Here is an 18,031-nt window from a genome sequence, read left to right as displayed (position 1 = left end):
GTATTAATATAGTATATAATTGATAATATGTAAAACATACCTCTTCCTATTTTTATTTGTTTTCATCTCTCATTTCTCTTTAATGATATTATTTTCAAATTCAGTTTTTGAAACTATACTTACTCTTGCTTTCAATATTTAACAGTACTAAAAAGTTATTTTTCCCATGTCACATACATTTTTATTATACTTTTGAACTAAATAATATGGATATGCTTGATTATTTTTCTTATATGAATTTTAAATATTAATCCATGATCATTTTTGTTTAGTATTTCTTCCCTTAAGGTTAAACTTCTTAAACCATCATCTGGAGAAGATTTAATATGTTGACAATTATGAACTCCACTTTAAGTGAAAAGCTTCCTTTGTCTATAATATTCAACTAGACAAAATTCTGACACACCAAAGAGCTATAGAAACAGTATGAACTATTTTTCACCGAAATCTTACTGAGAGTTCAACTCTTGCTTTAAGATATCTCCATAGGGATGTGACAATATTTACTTTGTTTTAATGTTTAACATTAAAGCAAGGTGGCTGAAGAGATAGACGTTTCTACCTTCCCCAAGATGACAAATTGAATCCCATTTGAATCAGTGTAGTAAGAAGGAAATATTTCACACAGCTTTACTGATTTTGGAGTGCTTTATTTCCCCAAACAATGCTGTTATTGTTGGTGGAAGCTTTGCTTCAGAATAATTACCTACTCCTCTGCAATGGACTGCATCGTGTGGACACTATAACATTTTTATTGCTGTAGAAGTTTTTGTAACGCCATTTAAATCACATCATTCCTAACTTCAAGGTCTGTTTGATATTTTTAGTCATGGAATTGATTTTCAAAGCAACACACGGGAGACAAGCTGGAGATGACTTTGTCGAATCGTCCATTCTTGATGCTGTACAGAGGGTTGACAGTGCAATTAACTCCACAAGAAGACATTTGTTTTCACAGTAAGAATTTATTTTATTTTGATTACAAAATTGTTTTCACTTTGGTTCTACTTAGTTTTTATGGTCTCCATAAATCACAGCAAGGTTAGTACATAAGATTGCCAAATCGTGCTTTCTGCAGTTCATGTGCAGCTACCACCTTCTGGGCTAGCCGTCATTGCCAGTTCAGCCTCGAAGAGAAGGAAACTTGTTCCCCGTAGAATCTAAATGGTATTAATTTATGTCACATATCTAGTTTTATGGTCCCACAATAGATGTCAGGAAATGGGCCCTGTTGTGCCAACATTCACCAGACAGTATCAGATCCAGTGTTTCTGTCAATCTGTGAACTGAGAATGATTGTCAAGTTGAACACACCTGGTCATACACTGTAAGCCCACAAGTGAAAATTTTGCTTAGGATATGCAGTGTTTTGGTTTATTGTAATTTGAATCAGAAGGTCTTTAGATTAATGAAGTCTTCCAGTTCCATAAACTCTAATTGTCCTGATGGAGGTACCCAGGATGCTCTGCAACAACTGAACACGTTAAAGAAAACATGATTGCTGTCTTTGTAGTCAAATAAAGTGTATACCCAGTTTTTACAGGTCTTGATCAAAAAGGAACACCTCAAAATGCCATAATTGGGGCCGGCCTGGTGGCACAGTGCTTAAGTTCACATGCTCTGCTTCAGCGGCCTGGCATTCGCGGGTTCAGATGCCGGGTGCAAACCTACACACCACTCATCGAGCCATGCTGTGGTAGTGTCCCACATACAAGATAGAGGAAGATTGGCACAGATATTAGCTCAGGGACAACCTTCCTCAGGCAAAAAGAGGAAGATTGGCAACAGATTTTAGCTCAAGGCCAATCTTCGTCACACACACACACAAAACTACTGCTGTAATCAAGTATCACTCTGTTCCCTGCTTATCCCCAAACAGCCTATTTGGGGAGTCATACAGCCATTTATAATCTTATTGTGATTCCTCACTTCATCACTATCTGGGTGACCTTGGCCAAGTGACTAAATATCTTTGTACCTCAGACTTTTTGCTTATAAAATTGGGATAATAATAGAATCTACTTCATGGACGTACTTGCCAGGAGAATTGAATAAGTCAATACAGATAAGGTGCTTCAACAGTGTCTGGCATATAGAAATGTCTAATTAGATTGGGCTATTAATATCATTACTATTATTCTATGATCTAAAGTTGTTATGATTACAGACACAGAGGACTAGACTTGCCTCAGTTGGCCAAAATCTCTAAAACAGCTTCACATTCTCAGTGATTTTAATATTCTTTTTACCTTTTTTACTTCAGTTCTCCAGATGTGCATAAACCAGTATTGTGTGCTGGTCAGTGGGCTCGGTACGTGGGATACAAAGATGAATAAGGCATCCCCTCACACCTCATCCCTAACACAGTCACATAGAGGAGACAACAAGTCAGCAATTTAAGTGCATCTTGTTGTGTACTTGATAGATGCACGTAAGGATACAGAAGTGAGCAAAACGAGGAAGGCTTGTCAAAGCTGCCAGGGAGACTATAGGGAGAGTGATGCCTGAGCAGGATTTGAAGGTGAGGGGGAATTTCCAGGAAGTTATATTTAGGGAAAGAGAAGACAGAAAGTGCCAAGACCCACAAACTGAGAGTGCTGCACTCTATTTCAGAGAGTTACTGAGTCCCCTAGGACCCATGCATGGGCCTCCCAAGTTTACAACCCCCGCCATTGACAGAGAAAACTATTATTTCAATCATCAGTTCATTAAGAAGCATATCTTTTGAGTTCAGCACTGTTACTTACGTTTGAGATTCACTTATTAACAAATTAGGCAAAGAACCCACAGCTCCCCTGTGGAGCTTGTATTCCATAGTGGAGCTTTCGTTCTTGTCATATGTGAGATTCATGGGTCCTGCAGTTTTGCCTTGCAAACAGTAATATCTTTTGTCATTTGCAGAAAATCTTGCACCCCTAGTGATCTACTGGCTCAGTCTTGTTATCCGCATGACCCGTTTACCGTGGAGACGGCCAGAGCCGGGGAGATTTTTGAGCACACACTTCAGTTGATCCAGGAGCACGTGAAGCAGGGACTCACTGTGGATTTGGAGGGCAGAGGTCAGCCTTGAAGCATCCTGTTCTAAGCCTGCTGTCCAGAGAAAAACTGACCACCCCTCAGCTTTTAATCTCCAAAGCATCACGTGATTTAGAAATTAATTTGCTACCACTTTTACCAAATGAATGTAGATGTTTCTTGTAGGAACTGTAATTCAAAAGTAAGGACGACAAATATATATTCAAACTTGTCAACTTTTGCCACTTATATATGTCTAGTAAATCTAGGGGGCCCATTTTATGTGAATGTACTTTTCAAATCTAAAAGATATTACTACTTCCTATAGCAAATCCTTTATTCTCAGCGTAATGTTTCTCTACTTATCATTGTAATCACCGAAGTCATTCAGTGAATTGATTTGAATTCCTTCCACCTCCTATAACATATGTATCCCTCTCCACTCTCTCTCTCTTTCTCTCTCTCTCTGCTGTACTGAAGTTCTAGTGTATTTCTTTACAAAACCAGACATTATTTAGTATACATTGAATCAGAATGATATAGAAATCTTTCAGATTTTCTAAGCCATTCTTTTTAAAATGAAATAAATGAATGTGATCCTCTGCTATACACTATCTGTGCTGTGCGTGCAACAGCAGCTTCTATGGCTTTATCCTTTCTTTACCCCCCTTCAGAAAATAAACTGAGATGTGGTGCACAGGACTCATCCCTTAGGTGCTCTGTACTGTTACTTCAAAGTACATTTGACAGCCCCTAGTAGTCCATTATGTCTTGGGTTTCAAAGCTTCCCTAACTAAAACATCCAAGTGAAAATTCCATATCAGTCCCTGTTAGCACTTGGGTTAAACTTCTGGCTATTTAATTTCGAGTCACACCAGGTATGAGTTAGCCACGGTCAGGTCTGCAAAAGGCCAGTTCTACATCCTTCCTCACTCCAGGCAAAGGTCAGGCCCACGCGTCTTTCTGGATGTCTTTGAGTTCTCTACTCACACATGTCTAGAATAATTTAGTCTAAATTCATAACTAGAAATTAAGAAGTAATCAATATCTGCAGAGATTTAGCTCTGCTAAAACATGCATCTGACGTTCATGGGGTCCATTACCAAAGTGAATATGTCTTCTCATTGAAAGTACTCAAGAACATAAACAATTTTCTCCCAGGAAAAAAACACTACGCTATTCTACTTCTCTTTCATTATTTGTAAAGTTAAGACCCTTTTTCCCCAGGAGCAGCTTGCCCTAAAAGTGAACCCAGTGTCCATGTCTGGATATACAGGAAGATTATTGTATCTATCCAAAACTAAGGTATCTGGGGTCCCAACCAGGGACTAGCTTACACAGATAAAGGACAGATGGCCCTGGTGTCATTAGCCAGTTTCTGATGATTAAAATAGGGATAATAACTCTTCACAAGCATGACTTAGTGAATAGTCTTTGCAGATTTGGGATAATGCTGCAATTTCAAGCGCTGTTACAAGAGTGGCTCCAAGGCACCTCTGAGTTGTGTGATACATTCCCTGGGGAATGATAGCTTGTTGTGATTTAAAAGTTACTGCTTAATCCCTTCATATCAAGTAGTATGTGGGTTAATACTCACGCAATCCACATTGGCAAATCTTAGATTCTGTCTTCTAGGAGTATAAAACCTAAAAGGAAGAATTCTGAAATGGAGCAAAGATTCACAGTCCTCTGATGAGGGTTAAAAAATCCTTACCAACATTATATTGGTAAAGTCACAGAAGAAAGAGTTGGACAGGAACGAGAACATGTTTCTCCCTTTTTGTTCATTCTAGCAGTTAGTCATCATAACTGAGATAGACATCACTATTCCCCTATCGTTTGGAAGTTATTGTCTAACTATTTCTCCCCTATTTTTGTTAGAACTAATGAAATACTGTTGGATGCAAGAAGGATTTCTGCTCACCAGATGGCCTGTTGCCCATCGAGCCTAGAGTTTGAGCTTCTCCCCTCTCTCCCCTTCAAGGACAGCTCTCTTCATTGCTCTTGCTGCTCTGCATTTCAGAATTCTGCTACAAAGACTTGGTGTCCCCACGCTACCTCAGCCTCATCGCCAATTTATCTGGATGAACAGCCCACAGGCACGTGCCAAACTGCTCTGACATGTGTTTCCACCAGAAGTACCGAACTCAGGACGGAACATGTAACAACCTGCAGCACCCAACGTGGGGCGCCTAGCTCACGGCCTTTGAGCGCATCCTGAAACCTGCCTACGAGAACGGCTTCAACTCACCCCGTGGGGTTGGCCACCACACCCCATCCAATCCCTTTCCACTGCCCAGGCTAGTCTCAACAGAGCTGGCGGCCACGGCGACTGTCACTCCTGACGATAGATACACACACATGCTCATGCAGTGGGGCCAGTTTTTAGACCACGATTTGGACCATACGGTGCCTGCATTAAGCATGTCTCGCTTCTTGGATGGGCAGCCGTGCAGCTCTGTGTGTACTAATGATCCTCCTTGCTTCCCCATTGTCATTCCTCACCCTGACCCCCGGGGGACCGGAGCACCGTGCATTCTTTGCACTCTCCAGTCCTGTGTGTGGCAGCGGCGTGACCAACTTGGTGATGAATTCAGTGTATGCCTGAGAACAGCTAAACCAGCTCACAGCATACATTGATGCCTCTAATGTTTACGGGAGTTCAGAGCGAGAATCCCAAATTCTCAGAGACCACTCAGAGCCCCAGGGACTCCTGAAGACAGGCTTACCTTGGGCCCCTTCCGGAAAGAACTTACTGCCTTTTTCCACAGGCCCACCCGCCGAGTGCACAAGCCAGGAGCAAGACAGCCACAGCCCCTTTTTCCTGGTCGGGGATCACAGGGCTAATGAGCAGCTGGCTCTCACAGCCATGCACACCCTGTGGTTCTGGGAACACAACAGGGTTGCTAGGGAGCTGTCGGCCCTCAACCCCCACTGGGATGGAGACACCCTTTTTCACGAAGCCAGGAAGATTGTAGGTGCAGAGCTGCAGCATATCACCTACAGCCACTGGCTGCCCAAGATCCTGGGGGAGCTCGGCCTGAAGATGCTGAGGGACTACCAAGGCTACGACCCCAATGTCAACGCAGGGATTATTAACTCTTTTGCTACTGCAGCCTTCAGATTTGTACACACATTAATCAATCCTATTCTTTATCGACTGAATGACATTTTTAGTGAAATCCCCGAAGGCCACCTTCCACTCCACAAAGCTTTCTTTTCACCCTCCAGAATAATCAAGGAAGGTGGGATAGATCCACTCCTTCGGGGGCTATTTGGCGTGGCTGCTAAATTGCGGGTGCCCTCGCAGCTGCTCAGCCTGGAGCTGACTGAGAAGCTGTTCTCCACGGCGCATTCTGTGGCCCTGGATTTGGCTGCCACCGACATTCAAAGGGGGCGAGACCACGGGATACCTCCGTATGTGGACTTCAGAGTTTTCTGCAATTTGACTTCTGTTCAGAACTTTGAAGATCTTCAAAATGAAATTAAAGATTCAGTGATTAGACAAAAACTGAAAAAGTAAGTATGCAAATGTTGCCTAGATTTAAACATGTCTTGGGAGAGGTAGAAGTGTGTTGTCCACAGCCGCAAAGGGCCAGGAATGACAGGTACCGCCAAGGCTACTTGGTTGTTTAAGCAATCAAAGTTTATTGATAAAGGGAAACAGAACAAGGAGCAGGGATAAAGGGAAACAACAAATCGGTACTTACAACATCCACACCACAATCAGCCGGGGAAGTCCCAATGGTTTGTCTGGCGGGTGGGAGTGCCGATTGTCCGGGGCTGAGCCAAAGAGTCCTTTCCTCAGTGAGACTTCTAATTGTTCTATGCCTGTGACTCCCTTTTATCCTAAGGTTTCTCTGGCTTCTGACTCAGGGTTTTAGACATTTGGATACTTTGAGTTATTTCTTCTTGTTCCCACGAATAGGGTGTTTCTATCTTCTTTGTTTCCACGGATGGGATGTTTCTAAAGTCCAGTCAGGTGCCCGTCAGGGTGGCCAGCCCAGACAAGGAACATGACGCAGAACATATTCTTTGTAACTTGTGCCTTAGAGTCAGGGCCGAAGTGGCCATCTTTGGCCCCGAGCCCAGACACATTCCTTCGTGTAGGACCCAGGCCCAGTGTCCTTGGAAGGCGAGGAGGTCAATGAACTCTGTACAAAGTGTTAAAGGGCATTTTGTGAGGATGGAATATGGTTTCCTAGTTGATGTGATTGCAGAACCTTTAGTGATTGTTATTGAGGGAGAAGTTTCATGTTAAATGAAGGATTTCCCCTGCTAAAATCCCCATCCTCACTCCTCGGTCTCTTCACTTTCTTTGTAAATGCAAACACTGCTGCCTCTTATTAACTAGCCAGCACATCTCACCTAGGAGAAGCTGGCTTGTCTAGTTCAATCATGCTCTATGGGAATCTAAGCAAGGCCCTCTTACTGGTGTGATAAGGCCATATGTTCTGATGTTAAGCCTTGTCATAAACTGAGCCATCACACAGGCTTTCTTAGGCAGAGTAAAGTGGTGGAATGAAAACAGAAATTATTTTTGGTCAAAAGAACAAATAATTCTGAATATGTCATGAGAACGTAAGTCAAGGCCTTTCCACTGCATCACTAATGACTTTCAGTGAAGTGTCAGTATTATATCCTCCATAGGAGAGATTCAAATTTCTTTAAAGTTACGAGTATAAAACATTTCCAGGTAACGGCTTTAACTGTTCCTCTTGCTCACCACCCCTCATCCTTTAAAATGTTAAAAAAATATTAAAGAAATGTTTCATCAAGATGGTTTTTTGCCTATAGTAGGCTAAATATAGAAGACATATATTTACTAATAGATTAAGGTATATTAATGTGAAATCTTTCAGAGAAGTTTAACATTTTTTACAAATTAGGTAGCCAATTATCAATCAGAGTATTACAAATTTGTGAATTTCTACTGGAAAGCACATTGACTCTGGTTTTATAGAGACCTGGTGTAAATCTCTGTTGCATCACCTGTTAGTGCTGAGAGCTTGTGGAAAGTATTTAAACCATTTTGAATCTTAGAATATCTACAAATGAGAAAGTACTGCCTCCTTCTTAGAGTTATTTCAAGATTAAATTAGATAAAATGTGTCAAATGCCTAGCTCAGTTCTGGTGCATCACAGGTAATCAGTCAATGTTACCTGGAGATAGTTTTATTACAGCATCATCATTTCAGTTGTCAGCATTATTATTATATAGCACATCTGCTATGATCCAGCCCTGTGCTAGACGCTGAGACCCAAGATGAAGGAAATAATGTGCGTCTTCTGCAGAGCCTGACAGCATGCAGAGAAGGCAGGGAGCTGCTGTAATCAGTGTGAAAAGGGCTGTCATAGACAGGGGAATTGAATCTTATAGGAGCACAGAGCTGAGAAATGGAAGGTAAGTGGAAGATTCACAGAAAGCTACTGATAAAAGATGCCATTTGATCTGCTCTTGGAATTTTCTGAGTGTGATAAGTTGAATGATATGGGAACAGCAGTGTATCCTAAGAAGAGGGATGGGAGCAGGAAAGTGTAGCGTTGAGTGGCAGGAGAAGGGAATAGAAAGGTGATAGGGGACAGCTTTTAAAGGGCCTTGTGTGCCATACAAAGGAATTGATCTTCCTCCTGTGTTTAACTCTAAAGCAGGAGAGTAACATGAAGGGAGACTTTTCCGTGAAATGATAACCTGCAGAAGCTGTACTGGAAGGAGGAAAGGCTAGCAGCGAGGAACTCCACAGTTCCTGGAGTGGTCCAAGTGAAGCAAGAAGACGGCTTAGATAAGCTTGTGGCAGCACAGGCAATACTATCAGTATTTTAAATGTGTCCTGTGAGCACATTATCTATATTGAATAAAGCTGGGGGCAAGTCTTGCTTTGCCATTCATTTAATTCCCACTTCTCAATTCACAGCTAACTTGTAAATTCACCACAAATTATTGAGTACCAGAAATGTTTCCCCTGCTTGTCGTTGCACACACAACATTAGTCTGACCTGTACATACGGCCCTCCACTGCAGGACACGTCCTCCCAGGGGCTGTTGCCAAGCATAACTGGCCTTTCCAACGGACAGCGGCCGGAGTTGCTGCGCATTGAATGTTCTCACATCTGACTTTCTGGATGCTCCGTTAATGCATTGGGATCTTAACACAGAGCCTTCTGAAACCTAAACATCAAATTGTTATCCTTGCTTCAGAGAAGGTTTGAACTAGGGGAACTTTGTGCAGCCTGACATGTGGCCTCAGCCTGAGGAGAGCAGGGCTGACCAGCATGAATGGGTGCAGGGAGGCCAGAGGCCGAGCTGTGTTCCTTTGCTCTCAGGCTGCCCAGATGTCTGACTTTCTCCTGTGATTCATAGCGAATTTATAAAATATCAATGATAGACTCATTCAACTGTGAGTGCAAAGTAAATAAATTGGAATGGCTTTTACAGTCTTTATCCTCACATCGGTAGACTGCAGTTTGCCAGGAGCTGATTATGCTAATAAAGATGGTATGGCTTTAAGTATGCTAACTTAGTATTTCTTTACTCTCCCTTTACTTCCTTTCCTTTTTGTGTTAATTTACAAGTGTGGTTTTAAGCCTTTGTTTCTAAACCACTTCTGTTAATTTTGGAAAAAAGTAGAGCATAGGTCATTGAATCAATAAAATAAATACAGACATTCAAAACTTCATATTTTATACAATTAGGACAGATTTATTAAGAATCGGCCAAAACAGGGAATCATAAAGATAATGCATGTGCACATCTTCACATTTGAACTTCCCACATTTGGGCACACATTAAGTTCTGTAGCTTGTGCTGTGCAGAGGCCAAAGTCCGCTTTCTTGCTTTGTCCTTGCTGCTTTGGTATATTTCTGCTGATTAAGAGTCTTTGGTTACCTGGTTTTGGTGTGAGCTATGCCCAGACTGAATCTTTTGTGATTGCAAATTTGTTGTGAAAGGGGAATAAGAATTTGCTATGGAAGCAATGGTATGAACACAAATTCCTTGTATATATTTATACAATTCCCTAGGAGTTTGTAGTTACATAGTATGCAATGAATTGGCACCAATTTTTGACTCTCTTTTTGATAAGCCTTCCCAAAACATTGAATTTAATTTTCACAGAAATAAGTTCTCTCCTCTTTTAAACAAATAATTTATTATTTTACATAAGATTTAATTAAATTACATAATCCAAATCACAAGTACAGCTGTGATAAACCAGTTTGTAAACCCCACTGACTCTGAGCTGAAAGCTCGACAAGGTGGAGGCTGCTGCTCAGGGAGGAATCACTACGCGGGGTCATTTGCCATCATCAAAGTCAGCAGGAGTGGGGAGCCCTGAAACATTAGGATTTTCAGTGAAGAAGAGCTTGTTTAAAATAGCTGACATGTGTTGTGCACTGTACAAATTTTGTGTTAATTAAAATATTTACGATAAAGAGATAGGCTACATAAAATATTAGCAAATTAAGAGAAAACCCACAAGAGTAGTACTAGCGGGACAGCAAAAATCTTCATGGTGGTGTCAGGAGACTGGGTTCTTTCTCTCTGTTCAGAGAAATTGAGTTGCGTGATCTTGGATGACTTTAGATGAGTTTTCTCGTTTTCTCATCTATAAAGTGAGGATGTTTTGCTAAAAGATTCTTGACATCCTTCTAGAGCTAAGATTATAGGATTTTTCAGTTAACTATTGTCTAAGTGATAGATTAAAATAATACTTTAAAAGATGCTCTTTAATTAATAGTTTTAATCCACACTCATGATGTCTTCATATTCCAGGAATGCTTCTCCTCGTCTTCACATGTCATCAGGTCTACAAAGCTAATGATTTTCCTTCACTTCAGTTAGTTTTGAAAGTTTGTGTCAGTTTACCACCCAGAAGTAAAACCTAATTTTCCCTGTTGCCTTCTATTAGTACCTTCACATTGGACCTTTTAGATAGCTTGTAAAAAGCTGGAACGACATGTAGAAACCCATGCTAGACTTTCCTCTCAAATGACTGACTATTTTTGTCATGAGCAGCACCTGGTCCATCACAGGAAAGGCCTCATGGGGACATTATTTTAGTCATCTTTCAGTTCACTTCAGTAAAATTGCCTGGGTACTTTGGGTTTTCCTCAAGGAGCTCAGGGCATGGAGTGTGGGGGATGCACAAATCATATCATCCCGTTGGCTGACACATGGAGTAGCGGAAGCACAGAGCTCAGGAAGGATTTCTCCCAGAAGAGGGCGTCAAAACTCAGTCCTAAAAGGGGAGTGGCAGTTATCTCTGAAAGGCTGTCATTTGAGAGAAGATGGACAGACGTCATCAAGATAAAGGAAATATAGAGGAAAGACCTGGCACCAGGGCCAGTGTAATAGCATGGGAATCTGAAGGCCGTTGGCCCTGCTGGCTTGCAGAGATAGAGCGCACTGCATGGAAGAGTCTAATCCTGGGATTAGCATGGGACTCAGCTAACTCCAGAGATATTAAGACTGATGGGGCAACGGACACTTTCTTCCTGAGTGAAATTGTATATGGAGCCCTGATAGATGAAGGAAATAATAGCAGCAGTTCTGGAAGAATCAGGTGAAGCAGTTCTGAATCCCTTGGCTTCTACTCTGCTCACTTCCCCTCTCCTGGATCCACAGACCCACGGCCTTTACTTGAAGGACTTGTGAAATGCACAGGCTTCTGACTTTCTTCAGCACCAAGAGCTGCAGGGAATCTTTTTTGTTGTTATTAAAAGTGTTTTATTTTTTAAGGAGTTGTTTTAGTTAAAGATCATAGAAAATGAATTATTTCCTTTTCATAGGTTATTTTGCTCTAAAAATTCATACTATCTGTTTATTTTTAGTCTTTGCAAAACATGTAATGAAAAGAATGTGAAGATTAATTATCCATTGAGTGGAGAACATAAATTCTCAATCAGAGAGGCCATTTTAAAAGCTATTTTTGAAGCTTCTTTTGAAAATATAATGTTTATATTTTTGTGGGTATGGTCACTTTTGTTCTTGAGTAAGCACAAGTTTATTTGTTGTCCCTTATCACAGGGATGTGCAGCCACCTCAGCTTATTAAAGATAAGCTAAAAATTCACCAAGTAAGTAACTTATATTCAGTACATACATCTATCTTATAGCTGCTTCATTTGATAATATGAAAAAACAAAAACACTTCGCTTCTCCCCTCTTTCCGCCCTTAGGTATCCCGAGGTCAGACTCTGCAGTGAGATAGCTTCTCAGCAACTTGCACCATCTGTCTCTGTCTTCCTGCCATCTGAGGGAACTAGGTCACTTTTCTCATGGCTTGGCCATCCTTCTTCAGGGTTCTTGACTCTCCTTCTTTCAAATATTTCTTGACTTTCATATTCATACCCACCTCAAAGGACCTTTCATCGACATCATTCTTTCACCTTTATTGGATGGTTAGTACAGTCATGTGCCATATAACAACATTTTGGTCAACAACAGACCGCATATACAATGGTGGTCCCATAAGATTAGTACTGTATAGCCTAAATGTGTAATAGGTTGTACCATCTAGATTTGTGTAAGTACACTCCATGATTTCATACAATGATGAAATTGCCTAACGATGCATTTCTATGAATGTGTCCCCGTCATTAAGCAAAGCCTGACCGCATGCATAGGTGCAACTTCACTTGCTCTAAAACAGTGATTCTTAACCATTTCATGTGTGATCGTTTAACAAATCTGATAGAAGCTATGAAACTTCTTTTAGAGAAAAATACAATAAAACTACACACCCAAAATTCCGTATGTATTTTTAGAGGACTCACAGATGCCTGGAAGCCACCCACAGACTCTCTTCTTCCATTGATTTACCAACTATTTATTTAGCACCGCCCTTCCCTTCAGGGCTCACCAGGCATGTGAAATGGGTGCTCCTCTCCCTCATATCTACAAATGGCTGCTCCCTTAGCCACAGAGCAGGCCCCACATTTGAAACTATCATTTGTTCTTAGTCCTTGTCTTCTCTCCCTTTGGGAAGGAGTGGTTTTGTTCTTTTAGTTGCAGAAGCATACTGAACCATTTAAATATAGCCAGGCCTCTGGAGGACCAGCATTTCCTCTCCGCCTCTTCTCTCTGCTTTTTCTGCTCAGGATTTATTTATTTTTCCCCCTCAGCTCTCCTATTTCCTATTTTATACTTATGGTGCACGGAAGGTGGGTCTCCCAGAGCTCCCACATTTACAGACAGTCTTTTCTGGCAAACCAGAGTATCATATTTCTTCTAAACAAGAATTTTATAAGTATACCATATTAAACCATTATACCAAGTCGTATTGTTTGATTCTAATGCCATTTTTAAAGACTTCCCTCTCTTGATCATTTTTATTACATTGTATTTCTGCCTTTCTAGAGAACATATTAATTTAATGACAAAGTTCTATGAGTATGTCCTCCTTGGTTGCAGATAAATTACGTAAGTTATCTTTGAGTTCCCAGGGCTTAGCGTGGGCCCAGCACAATGGAGCAGCTCAGTAGACACTAGATAGTTCATGAGGGGAATTGTGACCTGCCTGGTAAGGCTGGTTTGTTTCAGTGCCCCAAGGGCCCTGGATTTAAAAACTATTCTCAGTTTGAAACCCCAAACCAGATAAAGCTTTCTTAGGTGAAAATTACTTTTTTACCCTAGCCATACCAATTTATTTTTTCATCAAATATTTAGTGGCCTCAATCAACTATGATGTATTATAATTTCACATACAAAGGAATGAAAAGTTACAACAGAGTAAACAACGTATGTGTTGATTCTTGCATTACCTTAACCCCAATTTAAACAACTTAAAAGCTCAGTCAACTCTATTGCCCTGCAATAAGGAAACACACAACTGAGTAAATAAAAAGTGACAAGAGGCCAGTTCAAATCCGTGTTATCACTCAGTTATCCTTAAAGTTCCACTTCTTAGAGGCACTCAGTACCATTTATTTAGCAAAAGCAGAATGCGAAATAATTGATTCAACACTTTAAGAATGACTTTTAATGACATATAATTTAACATCACTTTTATGGATTTTATTGTGGTGTCTTAGTAATTGCATTTTAGAAATTTTATATGTGTATATGTGTATCTATATATATATCTTTCTTTCCTTGAGAATCTTCTTTTATTCTCACCTTTGAAAACTGATGCTATGTTAGATTATTTTATAGTCATAATAATTCAACTGAAGAAATCTTTACCAATATGTTATTCAAATTTAACCCTTACAGAAATGAAGATACTCTAACTCCAATGTTCCTAGTTATATGCAATATGAAATCATAATAAATACTTTATGGAAAACTTTATAACGCAATAACTATATTCTTTATTTCATTTTTAAATTCTATTTTACAAAAAAGTATATATCTGAATGCAATTTAATACATTTTGTCTAAATCTCCAAAATCGGACTAAACTAAAATTAAAATTTTAATTGTTATACAGTAAAAGTAACATGCAGTACAATGCACACATTTTAAGTGTACAATTTGATGACTTTGAGCAATAGTCATACCTGTGTAATCATTGCCCCAGGGAAGACAGAGAACATTTCCTCACCCCAGAAACTTATGTGGTGCTCTTCGCAGTCAGTGCTCCCACCCAGTCACTCCACAAAAACCACAAGTGAGATTTCTATCACTATATATGAGTTTTGCCTGCTCCAGAACTTTATATAAACTGAATCATACTGCATATACTCTTTTAAGCTTGGCTTATTTTGCTCACCACGTTTTTGAAAATTCATCCACGTGTCAGATGTGTCAATAGATGATATATTGTTTTTGTTAATTATGAATAACATTGTATAAATGTACAAATATTTGTTTATTCATTCACCTGAGGTGATCCTTTTGATTGTTTCCAGTTTTTACGTATTCTGAATAAGGCTGCCATCAACACTCACATGCAGGTCATTTTGTGGATCGATGTTTCCATTTCTCTTGAATAAAAATCGAGCAGTATAATTTCTAGGTCAGTTGGCAACTTTATGTTTAACTTTATAAGAAACTGCCAAATTGTTACCAAAAGTAATTGTAATATTATTCACTCCCACTAGCAATGTAGAAGAGTTTATTTTTGCTTAATCTTTTCTCCTAATTGTTCTTCAGGTTGGACGTTTTCCATTGATCTTTCTTTCAAGTTCACTGACTCTTTCTTCAGTAATCTTTAATCTTCCCTTACATACATCATGTGAAATGTTCACCTCAGTTATGTTAGTTCTAGAACTTCCTCTTTTTATGTTCCCAATTCTCTTTTGAGATTTGCCCAAATGTTAACTCATTAAGAAAATACCTTCTTTAATTTTTTGAATACATTCATTACAGTTGCCTTAATGTCCTTTTCTGATCAATTCAACGTCACAGCCATCCTTTGGGAGTTGATTACTATTGACTACTTATTATCTTCAGTGTGGACACGTTTTTTTGTTTCTTGTCTTGTGACTTTTGAATCCATATTGATTACTGTGATTCCATCTTGGACTCTTATAGGCTTTGCTTTATGCTTTGTCTGAGTGGAAACATGGAAAGCCCAAGGTGTCATCTAGGCTCCACTGACTTAGTAGGGTCCCACCTCCCAGCTCTGTCTCCCATGCAGATCTTGACTGGGCTTGGTCGTAGGCTTTGTTAGAGTAGGTTTTATCTCTGTAAGGATAGATCTTATCCTATGGCTTGGTGTGTTGCTCCCTGATCTGTCTGTCTGGGCTGTTGTTAAAGTGTTAAAGCGCCTTCCTGTTCTGATTCAGCCTCCTGTGGCAGTTGCTCTCTGTAAGACTCAGCTAGCTCCTCCTGCTTACCCATCAGGTGCTCGTCGGCACATCCCAAGCGCTCTGGGGGCTCCCAAATCAAAGTCTACCCCCTTCCCACTATATTCCAGCTGCTTCAGCTGCCCTGAATTTTGATGTATGTATGTGTGTTGGGGGGGGGAGGTTGTGTGGCATTCAGCACAGCACCACCTTACTCCTTGCTCTGCTTGGCTTCTAGCACCTTGCAGGGCGAGGGGCGTTGTCCCCAGGCAGAAAACTGGGCCATTGTCTCAAGTTTCCTTTTTCTCAGGTTTCTTAGTTTAATGCTGCTTGTTGTCTAATATTTGAAAAATATGCACTAATCTATTGTGGCCTCTTATTTGGTTGTTTGTGGTGGGAGGACTAGTCTCCTTGTAGTTACAATACCATAGCCAGAAACAGAATCTAATGTTCATTCTAAATTGTGTGTTTTTTCCCTACAAATTTAGCCTTAGTGCAATTGTTTAAACAAAAGTTTTTACCTTTCTTAATTAAGCCTATATTTTAGGCTTCTCTTTACTCCTCCTGAATTTTTACAGCAGCTCCTTATGTGTTTTCCTGCACTATATTCCTTCTTTCCTACAGCATCAGATTTATTGCAAAGCACAAATTAGAGTGTAACACTTCTCTGCTTAAAAATATCGTAGAATTTTCCCTTTCCAATTAGGTTAAGAAAAATATTGTGCTTGGAAACAAATCCCTTCAGACTCTGGTCCTAATCTAAAATTTCAGCCATATTTCTTGTCACTTTCCAACCCAATCTCAGGCATCCTATGCTTATACAATATTGATATTCACTTTCCTCCTTTACCTGCGACTGCCATGTTCTTTCTGGCCTTCATGCCTGTGCATAAGCTATTCCTTTAGCCTGGGAAACAGTTCTTTCCTTTCCTTACTCGGCTAAGACCTAATCAAAATTTCCTAATGTTGTTACCCCTGCAGAACTAATTTTTCCTCAGTGATCTCATAGCACTTTGTACTTATTTATATTAAAATATTTCTTATTGTGACTTACTGTAGCTGTTACCAAACCAGATTCGTTTTTGCCCGCCACCCAGAAAGCCAAACACTGAGACGACAAGATTGCAGCAGAGAGAGAGTTTACTCACAGGCAGCCATGTGAAGAAGCAAGAGCCTGAACCTCAAATTTGCTACCCCAAAAATAGGGACTCAGGGATATTTATGGGATGGGGGCAAGGTGGTCTGAAATGTGGAGTTTGGTGATTGGAGGTGAGGAGAGGTGAGGGAATTGATGATCTGCACAACTGTAGTCAGATTCCATGCCTCTTCATAGGACCCATGTTCACAAAATGGCAGCGTTAGCATGATCTGAGGGTGGAGTTTTTAGCCTCTTGACATCAAAAGGTCGCCTATCAGACACTTGCGTGGGCCCAGTTGATGAGCTGGTGGTCTCAACTGGCCTGAAGTAGACAAAGAATTCTAATTCCTGAAAAACAGCTCACACATCCATTACCATAGTTAACAATGGGTGGGTTAAATAGCTAAAAGCTATAGTCAGTAATTGCAAAAAGGAAAAAATTTTGGTACCTAGATACTTAATCATCAATGGCTGTTTGTCAGCTTCATAACTGTTTACATGCTCAATGTTAAATCATGAGCATCCCGGAGAAAAATAGCATGTCTATTTAAACTCTCTATCCTTTCTGTCTAACAGTGCCTGTTTCTTAATGAATATCTGTTAAATAGGCAGAGGATTAATGAATGGATTTCACAAGTTTTCTTGCTTTGTCTTTGAGGTATTTTAATTCCTGTGGCTTTAGGCTAGAGATTTCGACTATGTAAATCATTAGCATTTTTTTTTTTTGAGGAAGATTAGCTCTGAGCTAACTACTGCCAATCCTCCTCTTTTTGCTAAGGAAGACTGGCCCTGAGCTAACATCCATTCCCATTTTCCTCTCCTTTATACATGGGACACCTACCACAGCTTGGCTTTTGCCAAGCAGTGCCATGTCCACACCCAGGATCCAAACTGGCGAACCCCGGGTTGCTGAGAAGCCGAACGTGTGAACGTAACCATTGCACCACTGGGTCGGCCCCCATTAGCATTTTTAATATATCTTAATAGGGAACAAGAAACTTAAGCAACAACTATTAAAAAACGTTAAAAGTAGAAGTGTAATTTATTTGTGATTTAACAGGAATACAAGAATTTGAACTTATTTGAAATCATTTCTAGCTAAGGAACTAAAAATGCGAATTTTTAGCAGACAAGCTTATTTTTTCTTATT

General features: G+C 40.1%; 1 protein-coding gene across 1 annotated transcript in view; it reads left to right on the top strand.

The window, feature by feature from the left end:
• Positions 1–18,031, top strand: part of PXDNL (peroxidasin like) — a 443,189-nt gene that overhangs the window by 352,716 nt on the left and 72,442 nt on the right. The window contains 4 exon segments of the mRNA XM_046641842.1: positions 849–957; positions 2,902–3,059; positions 5,039–5,552; positions 5,554–6,534. Of these exon segments, the coding sequence (XP_046497798.1) occupies positions 849–957; positions 2,902–3,059; positions 5,039–5,552; positions 5,554–6,534 (1,762 nt within the window).

This window comes from Equus quagga, chromosome 16, assembly GCF_021613505.1.
Source record: "Equus quagga isolate Etosha38 chromosome 16, UCLA_HA_Equagga_1.0, whole genome shotgun sequence".
NCBI lineage: Eukaryota > Metazoa > Chordata > Mammalia > Perissodactyla > Equidae > Equus > Equus quagga.
The sequence above is the reverse complement of the archived record's forward strand: the minus strand, read 5'-3'. Positions and strand labels throughout refer to the sequence as shown.